At 35.7% G+C, this 18,456-nt stretch overlaps 1 protein-coding gene across 1 annotated transcript; it reads left to right on the top strand.

Moving 5' to 3' along the window:
- The first annotated feature begins 3,544 nt into the window (after positions 1–3,544).
- On the top strand, positions 3,545–18,165 carry LOC102580686 (subtilisin-like protease SBT6.1). Its single transcript, XM_006361710.2, has 11 exons — positions 3,545–3,798; positions 5,022–5,928; positions 7,523–7,651; positions 7,855–8,007; positions 11,341–11,457; positions 13,206–13,390; positions 14,375–14,638; positions 14,722–15,790; positions 16,396–16,890; positions 17,696–17,756; positions 17,845–18,165. The coding sequence occupies exons 2-11, from the start codon at positions 5,314–5,316 to the stop codon at positions 17,925–17,927; spliced, it is 3,171 nt and encodes a 1,056-aa protein (XP_006361772.1). The 5' UTR covers positions 3,545–3,798; positions 5,022–5,313; the 3' UTR covers positions 17,928–18,165.
- Positions 18,166–18,456: the final 291 nt, after the last annotated feature.

The following is an 18,456-nucleotide window of genomic DNA, read 5'->3' as shown; positions in this document are numbered from 1 at the left end:
TAAGAAATTTTGTGACCTAAGTAATAATTAATTTTCCTATTTTCTATCATCTATTGAATTTTAAGGACTGATATCAAATCTTATTTTTATTTTAATTAGAAAAAATAACTAAAAAGACGTGTTAATTGCGACCAAATTTACTATAAGATACCCAAACTTTGTGGGAAGTCTATTAACCCCCTCCCGAGCCCCGACTATATTGAACTAAACTACATATATTTCTAGACTCTAAGGTGATGCACAAAATACAGTTCACTATTTTTGAGGGTGTAAAATGCAAATAATGTATTAAAAATTTATATTTAAATATTATATATATATATATATATATATATATCAAATATGTTTTTCTATTTTTTCCATATAAATCAAATTCGGAGAATAGTGAGTACGTTGACTTCTGATATTATAACTGATTTTCCGAAAAAAGATTCATTAACAAAATATTGACATAATTGGATTAGTTTGCTAAGGGACGAGGAAATTTTTAGACCAAAATCAAATCTAGAGTATTTTTATTACAATTTTAAAAATAATTTAAGGATACTTATTACTCTTTTTTCCTTTTTATTATTAACTCGAGCTAGTTGACTAACACCTTGTTTGAATGGTGTTTTTTGGGGATGATAGTTGCTTGTTAAATATATTATTTATTTTGATTGTTACTTAAATTTTATAGTATTGTACCGTTTAGATTCATGGTTAGGTAATGACGAAAAGACCCATTTTGTGTAATGACCAATTTGGTGAGATCGCGTCGTTATCTTTATATTTTCTTGTCATTTTATCTTTACTTGTTATTTAATAATTCTATTTTATCACTTGCCCTACTTTTTCATAATAGCTTTACCTTGAACCCTATAATTTCTTATATGTTTATCGTTCAAATTATGAATGTGCGACATTATTCAATGAAACAATACGATACAATATAATAGATACAACACAATACAATATAATCATATATATATATATAAAGAATGCTAGGCCCGCCTACGTGGCGCCACCGCAAATCAAGATTCTCTTTTAATTTATTTTTTTTCAAAACTAGCCCTTTCCCTTTTATGAAAATTTGTGACTTTTATGAAAAGTTGTAACATTTATGAAAAGTTGTGACTTTTATGAAGAGTTGCGACTTTTATGAAAAATTGTGACTTTTATGAAAGGTTGTGACATTTCTGAAGGATTGTAACTTTTCCAAAGAGTTGTGACCTTTCCGATAAGGCACAATAAACATTTGTTCACTACCCTTTGTTGTCTATAAATAGAAGGATTTCCTGCCACTATTATTTGTAGGTTTTTTTCCGCTATAGGGTAGTCGAATTCAAATACATTAATTAAGCTTCTTATGAAGTTTGTTTCATTCCTCAAAGTTTTCTTCCTCCTATTTCATAGAGCTTAACCTTTACTATAAGTCATAGTGATTCATGTAACCATGACAATTTCTTTTTGCTATTTTGCTGACTTATTTTTAAACTTTGTTAAAAATTTCAGCAAGGATGATTGAAAATTGATCTTCTCTTTTGTCCCTTTCTACAGGTTTCTTCATATAAACAAAGAAAATTGATTTTAATTGCAATGCGACATTACTCCTGCACATCTCAGTCCACAACTCATAACAGTGTTGAAATGGTTGAATTCATTACATTTGGTTCTTTAGTAAACAAAATTTTTATTTCTGCCACTATTATTTGTAGGTTTTTTTCGCTATAGAGGAGTCGAATTGAAATACATTAATTAAGCTTTTATGAAGTGTGTTTCATTCCTCAAAGTTTTCTTCCTCCTATTTCATGAAACTTAATCTTTTACTGTAAGTCATAGTGATTCATGTATCTATTGCAATTTCTTTTTGCTATTTTGGTGAGTTTTTTTTAACTCTATTAAAAATTCCAGTGAGGATAAATTATCTTCTCTTTTGTTCCTTTCTACATGTTTCTTCATATACTTTTTGGGAAAATTACTTGTGGGTTGTGCTATATTTCATAGCACACAACAACAAATATGTGATAACTAATACAGAACCAATGATGAAGATTGTTAAAAGAACCTAACAGATTGCTCTCTTGCTTGCCACAGCTAGATATTATTTTGAGGTACAAACATTTTGTATGCTATTGCACTCTTCCTAGAATATTAGTATAGAAACAATTAGTCTACTTCTTTTATCGCAAGTTAACTAATTTGCCATATTGCTTCGTCTCTTCTTTTTGGGCATAATAAGAGATCACGTTTTCTTGAAACTAACAAATGTCCAAAATACACTATAACAAAAAAAAAAAATTGGCAATAAATATGCACATTAACGAAAAGTGCTAGATCCTTTACCGACATTAATTAATTGTCATTAGATTCAATGTTGCTATAGACTTTAGGGACATTTATAGAGAGTACCAATTGCCTTTGAAAATACATATTTAGCGACAATTAAACTATTAATTGTTGTTAAAGATCATTTTTATTGTAGTGATAACTCTTTCTTTTGATAAAGTTCTTTTTTTTATTTATTTATAAAGAAGTAATAACTCTTTCTTTTGGCTTCTTTCAATTAAATTTGTGAACTGTAAACTTTGATACAACCTGACAGACTATCTTTTGAAAAATATGTTAAGCAACATGCCTTTTTCTTCTTGATTGTTAGGAAAGAAAGGCCGTCTTTATTATTATTTGTGGATATTTGTGACTTCAAGTGCTTACAAAATTATGTTGTGAGATTTTAATATGATATGTGTCAAAATTTTGGTTTAGAATATCCAGTTGTGAACCGTTCCTTTCAGATGTCACCTACTGCTTGGTTGATAATTGCATTAATTTTTTGTAACTGCATACTATAACCATAACAATAACTATGGTTCAATTCCAAATAAGTTGGGGCCGGTGATATGAAACCTAAACAATAGTAATGACTATTCTGAGACAATGAGGAAAAGCATTTATGATACTAACAATTTTAGGGTCATTTTTTTTTATATATACATGATACAACATACTATAATAAAAAAGAGATTGATGGAAGTTCATAAGAAAGGAGCCGAAGGTCCTCCATTTGAATTTAGTTAATTATGTTCTTGTATGGACGTGATGTTCCACTAGATTTGGGAGTGTTGTTGTTCGAGACTTTTGGGTGTTTTCTTTTAACATCTGATGTTGTTCTTTATAACTTCTTGAAATTTAGAAAATTTCATTACTTTTGACCAACTATTTTCATGGAGATTTTCTTAGACTTCTTTCTTATACTTAAAATCTCTCTATAACTTGTAATTTTTGTATAACAAAAACGAAAATTAAAAAAATACAACACTTTAAGATTTCGGAGAAACGCTTTGCTTTAAAATAAAATGTTCTTGACAATGTAGTGTATATATCGAAAATACGAATATTACCGAATGATCATATATAAGCTTAATAAAATAGTTGAATCTCGTGCGAAGCACGAATAATTTACCTAATACGATATATTATGAAACAATGGATAATAACCCTTCCAATATTATATTTTATATTAGTAGAAATTTAACTTTTAATAATTTAGGAATATTTTTTTTTATACAACATAAAACTAAAGTAGAACAGAGAGCAAAACTGCGATTCAAGATTCAAAAAATCCCCATTTTCCGACCGCTTCACTCTGCCGGTTCTCAATTTTCCGTCACCGTTTCTGGTCACCGGGAAAATCATACCTTCTATATTCTTGAGGGAATTGAATTGGATTGATTTACCATACGAGCGGATTTGTTTTCAATCGTCAATTTTTACCTGCCCCGCTTTGTTGGTTACCTAACTGGATGTGATTTTTTTCAGGTTTTCTTCGACACCCTTTAAATCTCATTTTGATTTTATTTTTGGGTTTTCTTGATCAGATTGTATTGTGCTTGAAAATTTAGTGTTTGGGAGTGAAATAAAAAATTGATCTTTTTGATAATGAAATCATAAATTGACCTTTTGAAATGAAAATGGATGAGGAGAGTTCATATAGCTAAACACCAAATAAAAAAAAATTGGGATTGAGATATAGTTGATTGACACATAAGGGGTTCTCTTTGAATTTATCAGTTACTGCTTTGCTTAATTGGTTGTATTGGTTTCATTTCTTGTATGATGAGAAATTATTTATGAGTTGATTATTGGGTATAGTCTTCGCGTTTGCCCTTGGAAAGTGAAGGAGAGTGTGTGTGAGAGCTTGGAAGAGCGATTGTATCAAGAGTTGGGGTGCCGAAACATGACAATTAAATTATTATGAACATTTTGGTCTCTTAGGTGATGTTATGATTCCATGCATATATATGCTCCGCACTAATTTTCTATTAGTTGTCATGTCACTGCTGTTTTTTCCCTTCCGTTACTATTTGATTTGCTTCACTTGAGACGAGGATATTTTAGAAATAGCCACTCCACCTTGTGGAGGTAGAGGTAAGATTTGCACACACTTTACCCTCCCCAGACCCCACTTTGTGGGATTCCATTGGGTATGTTGTTGTTGGTCTCTTAGGTTTCCAAAACTAGTCCATGTATCTAATGATGGATTGCATTGCGAAATAGTGTTTTTTTACCTTATGTTGGACTCAAATGCTAGAGCCTTCATGAACTTATTTAAGTCCACTTCATTGATAAAGAAGTCTAAACATTTGGTGAAATTAGATTTCATATTATGGCTTTGGTTTCCCACAGTCATTTTGGTGTAAATCTGGTTTTCTCCTTACATTTTGGTGAAACTTTGAAATATCAGAGACATTTATGCTGAATCATTCTCTAAGAAATGTTAATCAGTGAATCTAAGTAGCTTTACAATGCCAAAAAGCAAAGAAGTAAGCTTTTCACTGGCGCACAGTCGGTAAGATATACTTATACCAGTTTCAAAAATAGATATACTTATGTATGAAAAAGGTTAGCTAGATCCCCTTGATGGCCATAATTATGTTTCTTCATTTCAATTAATCACTTGGTCTTGAATTTGCATTTCATTACCATCTCCTTTTATTTTCATTGTTGAAATTGTTTCAAATTAATGTGTTATTTCTCCACAGCCTTAAAAGAGATCAGGATCTCAACCTTTTTAGATGGGAAGGCAGCTTACATTTATCACACAGCTGTGATTTACTGGTTGAAGTGGACATTTTACTGTCAGTTAAAAGCTGGCCATTTTTTGCTGAGGATTATAGGTTTCAGTCAATTGGGGTCTGTAGATCTCCATTAAAGCGAACAATTGTGACTCACATAATTGCTACTCTAAAGGAGGGTTTTGATTGTGTTTGGGTACAGGGGAAATTCTTAATTTGTCCCTCTGTGCTTTGATGAGGGATATTTCATTCTTGTAACATGCCCCAAACTCCCCAAAGATCAGTCTTCACACTCTCTCTTATCTCCCTTCTTCTCTCGTATACTCTCCTCCGCTTGTATCCATCTATTTCCGTTCATCTCTTGAGGAGTCCTCAAAACCAAACCCTCGCATTGGCCACATCAACAGAATCCGAGCCATATAATACTGCTGGCCCTCATGATTACCAAGACCACCGGAGGCAACAATCCTATAGCAGAAACTATATTGTTCGATTCCATCAATATAAAGAAGCTAAAGATCTCCAAAATTATCTGCAAAACAATGTGAAATTTAAGGGGTGGGAATGGATTGAGAGAAAAAATCCTGCCGCGAGGTTTCCTACAGACTTCGGATTGGTGGCTATTGAGGAGTCTGTGAAAGAACTTCTGTTAGAAAACTTCAGAAAATTGGTTCTTGTAAAGGATGTTTCTTTGGATTTGAGCTATCAAAGGGTAGTTCTTGAAGAGAAGAATGAAAAGATTGGGGCTTTTATTAATGAGAATAAGAGGGCTGGGAAGATTTTTTCTGCTATGTCCTTCAGCGAAGATCAAAACTATGCAGTGGCCAACACAAGTAACATGAAGATTAGTTGGAAAAGAGAGCTACTGATGCAGGTACAACTTTGATGAGCTTGTGTTTTGGAACATGTGAATTTACTGAGCTTTGTTTGTAGCATTGCATTAAAGGGCTTAGCCATGCACAAAGTGCCCTGAGATATGATGGGATTAACCATGTTGCATGGTATATGTTCTGAGGAAATTAATCTCTTCTTCAAATATTTTAATGTTATCTTTATCTTTTCTTGAGTCTTACCATGGATCTGTTCTTCTATAATTGGCATCATTTTTGAAATCGAAAGCATTATAAATTTAGGGCTGAGAACTTTTGCTTTCCCAAGGGACTTCTATGGAAGGCACTAAAGAGATAAAGAGTTGACATTTGAAGTGATTATTGCAATAGAATCTTGTAAGCATAGTTCTCCTCTGTTTTGCAACCCAATGCCTCGGGTTAGAGTCCGTATGTTTTTTTAGCCTCACTTTTTCTGGAGAAGCGGCTGTATATTCGGACATTGTTACAAACTTATAGTTTGCTCGTGTATACTATTGTAATTGCTTTTCAGAGAGAAATTTTGGACTAACCATAGTTGCTTTATACCTCTGTGCTTGCAGTAGTTAAAAGTGTTGAGGCTGTTTTAAAAAATTAAATGTGAAATAAAGCAGTATATATGTCCACCTCATTATTTCTTCTGAAGTTTCTCTGCTGAAGTCCAACCAGTGAATGTTTGTTTTTGGTGTGAGAAGGGAAAAGGGAGAAGGGGAGAGATTCATCTGAAACTGAATTGTTAGAGCCTTCTGCTTTAAATTCCTGTACTAATGATGTTTTGGCTTATCCTATTTTATACTTTAGTAGTTTATTTTGTCACAATGTGTTTTGGAGTTCTTTAAAGGATAGATGCCTTATGATTAGTTGCAGGTGACTGTCCACTGATATACGACTGCTGCTTTGGTGCAAAGTTGTTTCTTCCTAAGATACATGTGTAGTTTCATTTATAAAGAAAGGAAACTTTGTCCTTTTTTTAAGGTGCATGTTTTCGCATACCTATGTTATTGACAGTCTTCACCGTGCTGTTTTTTCTCTAGTTAGGCTCTTTGAAAGACCTTCTGGGCAGAAACTAAGGTTTTAAATGCAAGTAGATATCTTGTTAGAAAAACATGCATAAAGCTGTATAAGAGACAGATCATTGTCCTGTCCATTGTATTCTGTCAGGGGCTATATGTTGGTGTTGCTTGGGTTGTGTACTGCTTTGTGCCTATCCTACTTGGTATGAGGAAACCTTTTCACATGAGGTGGTTGCTAGGGGAAGTTATCTATCAGGTCAGTTAGGTACTTCCATTAAGAAGAAGGTTGGAAATTAAATTTGAGCCATACATACTTGTTTCAAAAAAACATTTATCTCTAACTCGAATTGCTTAACAACTATAGTGTGGGATTGTTGTGCTCCTTTGGGTGATGTAGGAGGGAGAAGGAATAAGAATAAGCCATTTGATGCTTTTTATTTGGATATGATGGTGAAGAGAGAGTTTGTTGAATGCATTACTTGATTTTTGTTTCTGGCATCATTTCTAAAAGAAACTAAGGTTAAGCTTTTCTTTAGTATTTGTGTCTTGATAAGCTTTATTTTGTCTCCTTTGCGTTTTCATTTTGTAGAAATCTCAAGTCACATCCCTTTTTGGGGCAGATTCACTTTGGTCGAGAGGGTACACTGGTGCTAAAGTTAAAATGGCTATTTTTGACACAGGTATACGGTCAGATCACCCTCATTTCCGCAATATTAAGGTATTTACCTTTTGTTTTCTTTTTATTTATTCATTATTTATTTGTTTATATCAAATAAATGCTTTGTTTTAATTGCTGTTAGAGCAGAAGCATTTATGTACATTTTTTATATATGTTTTAATGTACATCTTTGGGTGGCCATCTTTTCTTTATTTTCAACATATTACTAGCATACATTGGGCTTGATACCTGATATATTTTAGGAACGCACAAATTGGACCAATGAAGATACACTGAATGACAATCTAGGACATGGGACGTTTGTGGCTGGTGTCATTGCTGGTCAGGATGAAGAATGTCTTGGTTTTGCTCCTGACACAGAGATATATGCTTTCCGTGTTTTCACAGATGCACAGGTAATGGATTTTTATCTTTTGACCATTCAATTCTGTAGTGGTGCCCTTTTGTACATTCTAACCAGTTCTTTAAAAGAAAAGCATACATACTCCATCATGTATGCAGGTGGAGACTGGAGACTTTACAACAATACTTTATTTATTTTATTAGCCTGGCTTGATGATCATGGGAGCTTGTTGGTGCTAATGGCTTCCTATGATTAAAAAGCAAGTCCTCTCAATATGTAGTTGCTAGCTGTACAGCAGACCCTACTGTCTTAATATCTCCCAATCTGCAAGTAGAAGGTGTTACATCAGGTCATGGATGACAAATCTAATAAGACAAATCCTTGCAGTCGTAGTTGATATTTAAAAGATCAAATTCAGCCACCAAAGTCTCGTTGAAACTTCTATGTCATGAGATTTGAATTGAACCAAACGTATAAATGAGAGCTTCATTTTTGCAAATCACTTATCATCATTTAATTTGCAGAACCAAGACACTGTCTGGCTCATTTACTTTTCGTTCTCTTTCAGTTAAGGTAACGCACGGTTTAACAAGCTAAGACAAACTTTGTTGCTTTTTGACTCCTGAAACTTGGAAACCTAGATATGTACAGACCCTTTTCTGAAGCGCCAAGAAGCTTTTATTGAATGTCATAAACCTAAAAGTTGTAGCTCACTGTACAGTTTGGTGATTTCAACAGAAGTGGACAAGGCTTGAGATACCCCAACTAATTTGTAATGAAAGCTGAAGGGAGGGTTTTCTTTTTATCGGTAAAAGTGAGGATTTCCAAAAGTAGTTTTATTCAAGAGCTGAATCTTTGGGAACCGGTGGCTTTGTTAGTGAGGTGTTATTACTTCTTCTAGGGTGTTCTGATGACTTCAGCACTCAAAATTGAAACTTACCTTTTTTTTTGAGGGGGGGAGGGGTGGTGGTGGTAACCGAACCCCCACCAATAACTAAGATTGCTCGGGGTTGGATAATCTATCAAATGCTGATTAAGTGTGGAGGATATAGGTTGTTTAAGAAGAGAGAGCCGTTGGTTCCTTATAGTCATTTCTTTTTTTCTCTTTTCTATCGTGACAACTCTTGTTCCCCCACCTTTTAGCGTTCTGGGGCCCTACTATGTGTTTTCTTATTTTATCTTTACAAAAGCTAGAAACTTGTCTGCTAATTTTGTCAAAGGAGAGTAGACAAGAAAGGAAGAAGATGGTATGTAATCATCTATCATATCTTCGTTGGATGGTATTGGAAGAATTAGCACTCTTCCATTTCAGTCTTTTCAATGTGTTTCTTTCTTAAGTAGCTTATTATCTTAAAAGCTTTCCTTGACATTAAGGCATTACTGGAATATGCTAGAAATTGATCTGTCATCGAGAAAGACTTCGGCAGGCTATTTACGATGAGTACAAACAACAATTGGAAAAAAGTCTATGTCTTCATTTGAGGACATTCTCAAGCTGTTGTGCAGTATTTGCTAATTAAGGCTTAATACATAGTTGGCTTGTAGCCAAAATCCCTATTCCACACCTCTCCTTCACGGAAAACTTTTACACACCAAACGTTTCTCCGAGTGTGTCTAATACCACTTTTTTCAGATGGCATGGGCGTGGTTACCAAAAAATTGAGTGCGTAAAACTCGTAAATATTTTGTCCAAATGCCTATGTAAGTGCCATGTGCCAAAATTTTGGTTTTTTACTTCTTTTTTTTTTTTGACGACAAGGAAACCTGCAGCCACTACCCTTTGGGTGCGCACAGGGTAAAACCCCCGTTCCTATGCAATAGCTTGCAAACCACATAGGAGAGGTAACCTGCACTAGGCAAACCCGATGCAACGAGCTCGACCCAGAAGGCATATTTTTATTTTTTAGCAGATAAAAAGAAAAATATGGGCACCAGGCCTTTTGTCCACACCTGGAACTTGATCGTCCCCCACTGCACCCCCCTGCATACCTCTTCCCTATACTTCCTTTCCCACCTCCGTCTAGTCTTTCTATCCATATCCCCACAATTTTCGTTTCTTCCCCATACCTACTCCATAGCAACATTCTACGATTCCCTCTGATTTTCGTGTTGATGTCTAGATTCTTTTCTCCAATTTTTCTTGATTTTACTAGGCTACTATGACTTTTTAGAGTTAATAATTATTAGCCATAATTAAATCTTATAGGATTTTGTCTTTCAGAGTGTTCTTTTGATTAAGTGAAGTGAATTGGGTGATTTTTGTTGTTAGTTTTTCTGGTGATTTGATGGTCTTAATTGCAGTTTTGATTAGTGGAAGTGACCTCTTGTATTTGGGACAGAGGTGGATTGCTATAAAATTAGTGATTCACATGTCACTGCCTTATTGATGCGTGACATACACATGCTTAGAAAAAGTGGTTAAACACAAGAGTGGTGTATCTGAGAAAGGTTTGGTGTGTAAAAGGTTCCTCGTGGAGGAAGAGTGTGTAAAAGGTATTTGGGCTACAAGCTCGTAGATGAACTTTGTATTAAGCCGCTTTCTAATGATGGAAAAGCCTATTTTTTCATTATCGATTTGTATTTTTTCTGCGATCTTTTGCCATAATTAATATAAAAGAATTTTAGAAAATGCTCCTAGGTGTGGATGAGCTGGTGGATGGTGTGTAAGACAAGCAACTTTTTCCGAAAAAGTATGTCTGTCCGAGCTATCTTGAAGTAAAGGTCTGTAGGTTAGCTATGGGTAAAGTTTTCCTACTGACGGAGAAGCTATCCACTACAAGGAAGGATAGAACACAAATAAAGAATTAAAAGGAAAGAAAAGGATGGATTTCTATGCTCACTGAACCATGGGCTATTTTAAAATTAAGTGCTACAGGGGAGTCCCTATAAAGCATCTCACCTACTTTAGTGAAGAAACCCAGGAAGTCAGACGGTTTCAGACCATTGGGGTACTTCGAATATACATATAAGATACACTAGTGCTAAAACCCTTTTATCAAGATATCTTCCAAAATGTTGGGGTCCATCCTCTGGATCTGTTACCGGTGTGAAAGAAGTTGGTTCAGCCGGACCTGAACCGAGTAAAAGTTTTAATTCAGGCTCAACTCTATTGGGCTTTGTTTTTTATTGTCATAAAGTGTTTTAAAACCGAGTTTCTCTATAAAGAAATGCTGAGGATAGACATTAAGCCTTTACTCCTTATCCTCACATATACAAGATGATAATGACTTTATTTTCACTTTCTTGTCCTAGATATTTCTGAAAGTGGTAAACTAGATGGATCTTGTTGTATTACTCACCCAAAAAGAAAAAAGATAGATCATCTTGTATTAATTTTGAAAATTCCTGTCAAGGTTATGATAATTGTGTCTTCAGCTCATTGCAGGTCTCTTACACATCATGGTTTCTTGATGCATTCAATTATGCAATTGCAACCAATATGGACGTGTTGAATTTGAGTATTGGTGGGCCTGACTATTTAGATCTCCCTTTTGTTGAAAAGGTGAGGTCATTGATCTTTTAGTATTTTTTAGTACCCTCTTTGTCATAATACATACCGCACTCATAATTTCGGGGCATCTGGAAATGTTTGACACACTTCTATAGTAATTTATACACTTTACATCGATCAAGACTTCAAATCAGTGACTGAATATAGTTTCAAAATCATTGTACAATTCAAATGTTAATTTTGCTGCAATATTTTCACTATTCTATGGCTTTTGAACAACTATAATATTTCTTCTGCTACCAATATGATAAGTGATGTACATGTCAAATTAAATTATAATCTGCCCCTGTAAAACAGTATGATGCTTGGGGCGTGTATCATCTCCTGCAACAAATGCATTTTTCTGTTGCTGCACTAATCGATATAGCTGAAACCATGATAATGTTGTTTGCTGTAAGCTCCCAAACCTAAAATAGGTCACATGTCATCAATATAAAACTAAAGTTCCCATCCCTACTGCTTATTCAGAATTCGTGCTGACAATAATGGTAAATTCAACAGTATCACAGGCTTAACAACTCAAGAGTCTCTAGTATTTTGCATGCTTAAGTAAAAATGTTACCCTCGTGCTTGAGACCTCCATGAACATGGTGCAGGTTTCCGCAATTAACAGAAATATGCACAGACCAGCTCAGGAAAAGTTCTACTCTGACTAGTGAAAGGGCTGAGCAGGGGAAGACAAAACAGTATTCACATATGCAATTTGCGGTTACATCAAAATTCATGGAAGCTAACTAAATAAGAACAGAAACTACAAAGTCTGCTTTGATCTTTGTTCTCCTAAATAGTGATGGTTATTCACTTCAGTCTTACATGACTATATGCCAACCAGCAGCGGAGACATATCATCCACATGCTGACAGTTGGAACCAAATTACAAATAATCCTGACACTACGAAAGTACGAATGGTACAAAATCTTAATCCAAGTAATTACTCCCTCCGTCCCATTTTATGTGGCAACATTTGACCGGGCACGGAGTTTAAGAAATAAATGAAGACTTTGAAATGTTTACCAAATTGCCCTTTAAAAAGTACACTCACTTTTCTCTCTCCTCATAAATGTATTGGAGTATTATTTTAAGATTAAGTGGGACCAACAAGGGTAAAAGAGGAATTGCACCTTTAAATACTTACCATATAAGGAAAGTGACATTCTTTTTGGGACTGACCAAAAAGGAAATGTTGCCACATAAAATGGGACGGAGGGAGTAATTACTTGGATTAAGATTTTGTACCATTCGTACTTTCGTAGTGTCAGGATTATTTGTAATTTGGTTCCAACTGTCAGCATGTGGATGATATGTCTCCGCTGCTGGTTGGCATATAGTCATGTAAGACTGAAGTGAATAACCATCACTATTTAGGAGAACAAAGATCAAAGCAGACTTTGTAGTTTCTGTTCTTATTTAGTTAGCTTCCATGAATTTTGATGTAACCGCAAATTGCATATGTGAATACTGTTTTGTCTTCCCCTGCTCAGCCCTTTCACTAGTCAGAGTAGAACTTTTCCTGAGCTGGTCTGTGCATATTTCTGTTAATTGCGGAAACCTGCACCATGTTCATGGAGGTCTCAAGCACGAGGGTAACATTTTTACTTAAGCATGCAAAATACTAGAGACTCTTGAGTTGTTAAGCCTGTGATACTGTTGAATTTACCATTATTGTCAGCACGAATTCTGAATAAGCAGTAGGGATGGGAACTTTAGTTTTATATTGATGACATGTGACCTATTTTAGGTTTGGGAGCTTACAGCAAACAACATTATCATGGTTTCAGCTATTGGGAATGACGGACCACTGTATGGTACTCTAAACAATCCAGCAGATCAAAGTGATGTTATTGGTGTTGGTGGCATTGATTACAGTGATCATATAGCCTCTTTTTCTTCTCGTGGCATGAGTACATGGGAGCTTCCTCATGGGTATCACTTCTTCCTTCTTTGCTTATCTATATTATGCTCTTGAGTATAGATTTCCTTAGCATTATCCCCTGCCCCTCTTGGAATCAGTTTCACCATTCTACACATGAGCAGGTATAGATTTTAGGTGTGAATGGATGTGGAAGCCCCATTTAAGGGGGAAAGGAGATACGAGAACTACCTATTCCTTAAGATCATCTTTTCTAAAACAGATATGCCGTCTATGTGCTCTCTGCATCCATGGCTGTGACGTTTTTTGGTCAAGTTCAGAGATGGAAAGCTGTTTGATGGTAAATGGGGAAAGACTTGAGGGTGATATAAAAGACAATTAGTGCAGATTGGTGCTTCTGCAAATTTTTCCTCTCCCTAGGGGGAAAAAAGAAGAAGAGAAAGATGATATTTAAATATGACAACTATGCGTCATTCCCAAACAAGTTGGGGTCAGCTATATTAATTTTCACTGACCATGTTCCCCATTTAAATTCGTCTGCCAACATTAGAACAGAAAAATCAAAATGAGAAGTACTAGAAGTTCTCTATATTTCCTACTAGTGTAAGAATCTCTAATAAGGTTAAAATAAGCTTAGGACCTAAAATAAACATGTTAGCGTTACTAGAATATATTCCAAACTAATTTGTAGTAAATCTTTTTCTTCCCATGTGACCTCTCTTTCGCTAAGTCTGCATTGATTTCAAGAGCTTGTAGGTCTTTCAATATAACTTCCTTCCATATGATTTAAGGTCTACCTCGTCCCCTTTCACTCCTCATGATTTCACACTTACAAACCGGTTCATCTGTGACGTGATCGAGTCATCCATCTCTAGCAACCGTCTCGTATTTTTATCCTCAATGTATGATACTTGCATCTTCTGACAAAGATATTAAATATGAAAGAAAACAAACAGTTTTTTTCTCCTAATGATAGTAATAATTTATGCTTGTCCAGCCAATTCATAGAGTGTAACCACAGACTTTTCCCTTGACAGTTATGGTCGTGTAAAGCCTGATATTGTTGCATATGGACGCGAGATAATGGGATCCAAAATTAGTACAGGTTGTAAAAGCTTATCTGGCACCAGCGTGGCGAGTCCTGTGGTTGCTGGTATAGTATGCCTTCTTGTTAGCGTAATTCCTGAAAACAAGCGTAAGGACATTCTGAATCCAGCTAGCGTTAAACAAGCACTGGTTGAGGGGGCTGCAAAGCTTCCTGGTCCCAACATATACGAGCAGGGTGCAGGCAGGGTTAATTTGTGAGTTCTTCCTTTATGCTTGTAGTTTGAATACCAAATCAATCCACATTGATGTTCTTCTCAACATGTAACTTGAATGGCAGGTTGGAGTCCTTTGAAATTTTGATGAGCTATGAACCTCGAGCAAGCATTTTCCCAGGTGTTCTTGATTACACTGACTGCCCCTACTCGTGGCCATTTTGCCGTCAACCACTTTATGCTGGTGCCATGCCAGTCATATTTAATGCCACTATTCTAAATGGAATGGCTGTAATTGGTTATGTCGAAAGTCCACCTACATGGCATCCTTTTGGTGAGGATGGCAACCTTCTCAGTGTCCATTTTACTTATTCAGATGTCATTTGGCCCTGGACTGGTTATCTTGCACTGCATATGCAAATCAAAGAAGAAGGGACTCAGTTTTCAGGGGTAATTGAAGGTAATGTAACTATCAAGGTCTACAGCCCACCAGCTCCAGGTGAGAGAAGCCGTCGAAGTAGTACATGTGTCCTTCAATTGAAATTGCAAGTGGTCCCTACTCCACCGAGATCTGTGCGGATATTGTGGGATCAATTTCACAGTATTAAGTATCCGCCTGGTTATATTCCAAGGGACTCCTTAGATGTTCGAAATGACATTCTTGACTGGCATGGGGATCATCTGCATACAAATTTCCACATAATGTTTGACACGCTAAGAGATACCGGATACTATATTGAGACTCTTGGCTCTCCTCTTACATGCTTTGATGCTCGCCAGTATGGTACACTCCTTCTGGTGGATCTTGAGGATGAGTACTTCCCTGAAGAAATCAAGAAATTGAGAGATGATGTCATTAATTCAGGTCTAAGTGTAGTTGTATTTGCTGACTGGTACAATGTGGACACAATGGTAAAGATGAGGTTTTTTGATGACAATACACGTAGCTGGTGGACCCCGGTTACTGGAGGTTCCAATGTTCCTGCCTTAAATGATCTTTTGGCTTCCTTTGGGATTGCATTTGGGAATAAAATTCTGAATGGCGATTTTGTCCTCAATGGTGAACAGAGTCGGTATGCCTCTGGGACTGATATTCTGAAGTTCCCAAGGGGTGGATACTTGCACAGCTTCCCCTTCATGGATAGCTCAGAGAGCGGGGCCACTCAGAATATCCTTTTATCTGGCATGACCAAGGTGAGTTGAAGGCTGTTCATAATTTAATTTTGTTAGCATCTACTGCTCCTCTTTAAGTTCATAAACACAAGAATCTTTACTAAAAGCAGAGAGTTGACCTCTTTTTGCTTATTCCAGAACACTGAGCATCTCCATGAGGCTCTAGTAGTTGAAAGAAAATGGAGATATGGTGGTCTAATGTAGTGAAGTCTGTTGTCTCTCTAGTGAAACATGGGGAAGAGTATACTCTGTAGTGAGATAGCGATTCTCCTAATCAACTACTTCTTTTGATAATAACATCCTTAACTAAAAGATGACACTCCATGAAGTTGCCTTTTTTCCTTTTTCATATTTATCTTTGAAAAAATCCTCTGCTTAAAAATGAAGATGGAGTTTCCGGAAATGTGAGGCGAGGATGACGTAAGGGATGTTCTTCACTTGTCAATATTCTCTGATGAATAAATTTTTGGTATCACATTCCTTAAGTGGCACAAAGTAGTACTGGAGAAGAAGTCCATTTTACTCCAGTGAGAACCCTTATGCTAATGACATTCCTACTTTTTCAATGTTCTTTAGGTGGTGGTTGACCTGCCAATCTGACTTGCAATTTATTTTAATGAATGCAGACAGATACACCTATTCTTGGTTTTTTGGAGGTCGGCAGGGGTCGAATTGCAGTATACGGGGACTCTAACTGCTTGGACAGCAGCCATATGGTTACCAATTGTTATGGGCTCTTGAAGAAAATGTTGGATTTTACAAGCAGGAATATTAAAGATCCTATGCTTTTCTCGGATTCAGTTAGACAGGAGAAACCATTATATGCTGATAAGAACCAGATACCATCGCGTAGAACGGATGTGAATTTCTCTACCTATTCTAGAGTTGTTGGGAAGGAGTTGACATGCAGCCGTGACTCCAGGTTTGAAGTATGGGGAACAAAGGGTTACAATTTACAGGTCAGAGGAAGGAACCGTAAGCTACCCGGATATCATGTCATCGACTTGGGTAGAGGTTTAAATTCTACAGTAGACACATCTGTTACTGTAACATCTAACACGACTCAGAAGGTTGTCGACTCTTCTGGAAACAACTACTGGGGCTTCTTTTACAGAGATGATGTAAGTAACTTTTGGTTTCATTTGTTTTTAAAACTTGACACTTCGGCGTTTGTCCATGCAATTTTTTTCAAATATCTTTGAATTTTGTTTTTCAAATAGTAGTTTTGCCTATCAAATTTGGTTCATTTTTTTCAACTTCAACTTGAAATAGAGAATTTGACGTTTGAACAACATGTTTTAAGAGTTTTTCACACTTCAACTTCTCCATTTCAAGTTCCATTTTTTTTTTCCAAGTGAAATTCATGTCATTTAGGATTTGTTCTTCTTTTCAAATTTCAACCAAATCATGTCCAAATGTAGTAGTTGAAGTATATCTTAGTACATACACAGACAACAGCATACCCAGTGTTATACCACAGTGGAGTCTAGAAGGGTAGGATGTACGCAGATCTTACCCCTACCTTTTATGAGGTCGAGAGGTTGTTTTCAGCAGACCCTCGGCTCAAAAGGGTAGGTATCTGACGCAGGATTGTAAGAAAGGAATATATCTACACACATTTTTTAAAAGTTTTTGGACATGAAGTTCACTGGGAAAAGTTGAAATTTCGTGAGTGAATCATAAAAGTTTTTCAATATTTCAATTGCTTTCCGTTTTGACTTCTTCTTCTTATCGGGATACCCATTTAGCTTGGTTTCTTGGGACTATATTTACTGGTCTTTCAATTGCAATTAGTGGTATAACTTATGATCAAACCAAAATAACTTTTCAAATGTTTGAAAATACAGTTCATACTCTTTTTATCAACTTCAATTAACATAGTTCAAATGCCAGAACATAAGAATGTCTCATTTTACTTGATTGCAGATTGACATGCCTGTGCTTGTAGCTACTCACTGGTTAGTTCCTGCAACTGTTGCCATCTTAGGTGAGTGTGTACATTTGTGTATATGTGACGGTTAGATGAATTCAAATATTTAGCATTTATCTTACAGACTTATCACTATAACTGTTAGGTCTCTTGATTTTATTCTGGCGCATGCAAAAACGTCGGAGGAGGAGGAGAGGTTCTGGTTCGGGTCGGTTTACTAATTTATAGCCCTATTCTCGACTTGGATTTGTTTTCTTTAGTTTTACTGTACTCATGTAGGTTGTTTTATGTAATATCATAAAGAAAATTGCACCTATGTAAAGGTGAGTTTTGTATTACTAGTGTAGCTAATTTGTTAACAGTTTTTTTCCTGATTAGATTGATTTTTCTAGATGAAGAAAAATCACAGAATTTTCAGTCATTTCTCTTTGAAGAGAAAAGATGAAATGAAGTCCAGTTTTCTGTCCAATTTAGGTGGACCCTATTATATGCCACCATTGTTGTTCACTAGGTTGTGGCAGATGGACCCATAAAATTTGATGCCAAATGGAGTTGGTCAGCCACATTTAGAATGTTTATGGATTAACGCATACGAAAAATTAAAATTTCACTAAATTCATGTTTTATGATCCAAATTCATTAGAAGCTACTATTATCATTCACTAGATCATTGAAGATAGACTCGCAAAATTTGGAATCAAACAGAGTCTGTCAATCTGTAAGTGAAATTGGAGAGTTGAACTAGAGTTAGTATATC

This window comes from Solanum tuberosum, unplaced genomic scaffold (genome assembly GCF_000226075.1).
Source record: "Solanum tuberosum cultivar DM 1-3 516 R44 unplaced genomic scaffold, SolTub_3.0 scf00371, whole genome shotgun sequence".
NCBI classification, from domain to species: Eukaryota; Viridiplantae; Streptophyta; class Magnoliopsida; order Solanales; family Solanaceae; genus Solanum; species Solanum tuberosum.
This window is presented reverse-complemented; position numbering and strand designations above follow the sequence as displayed.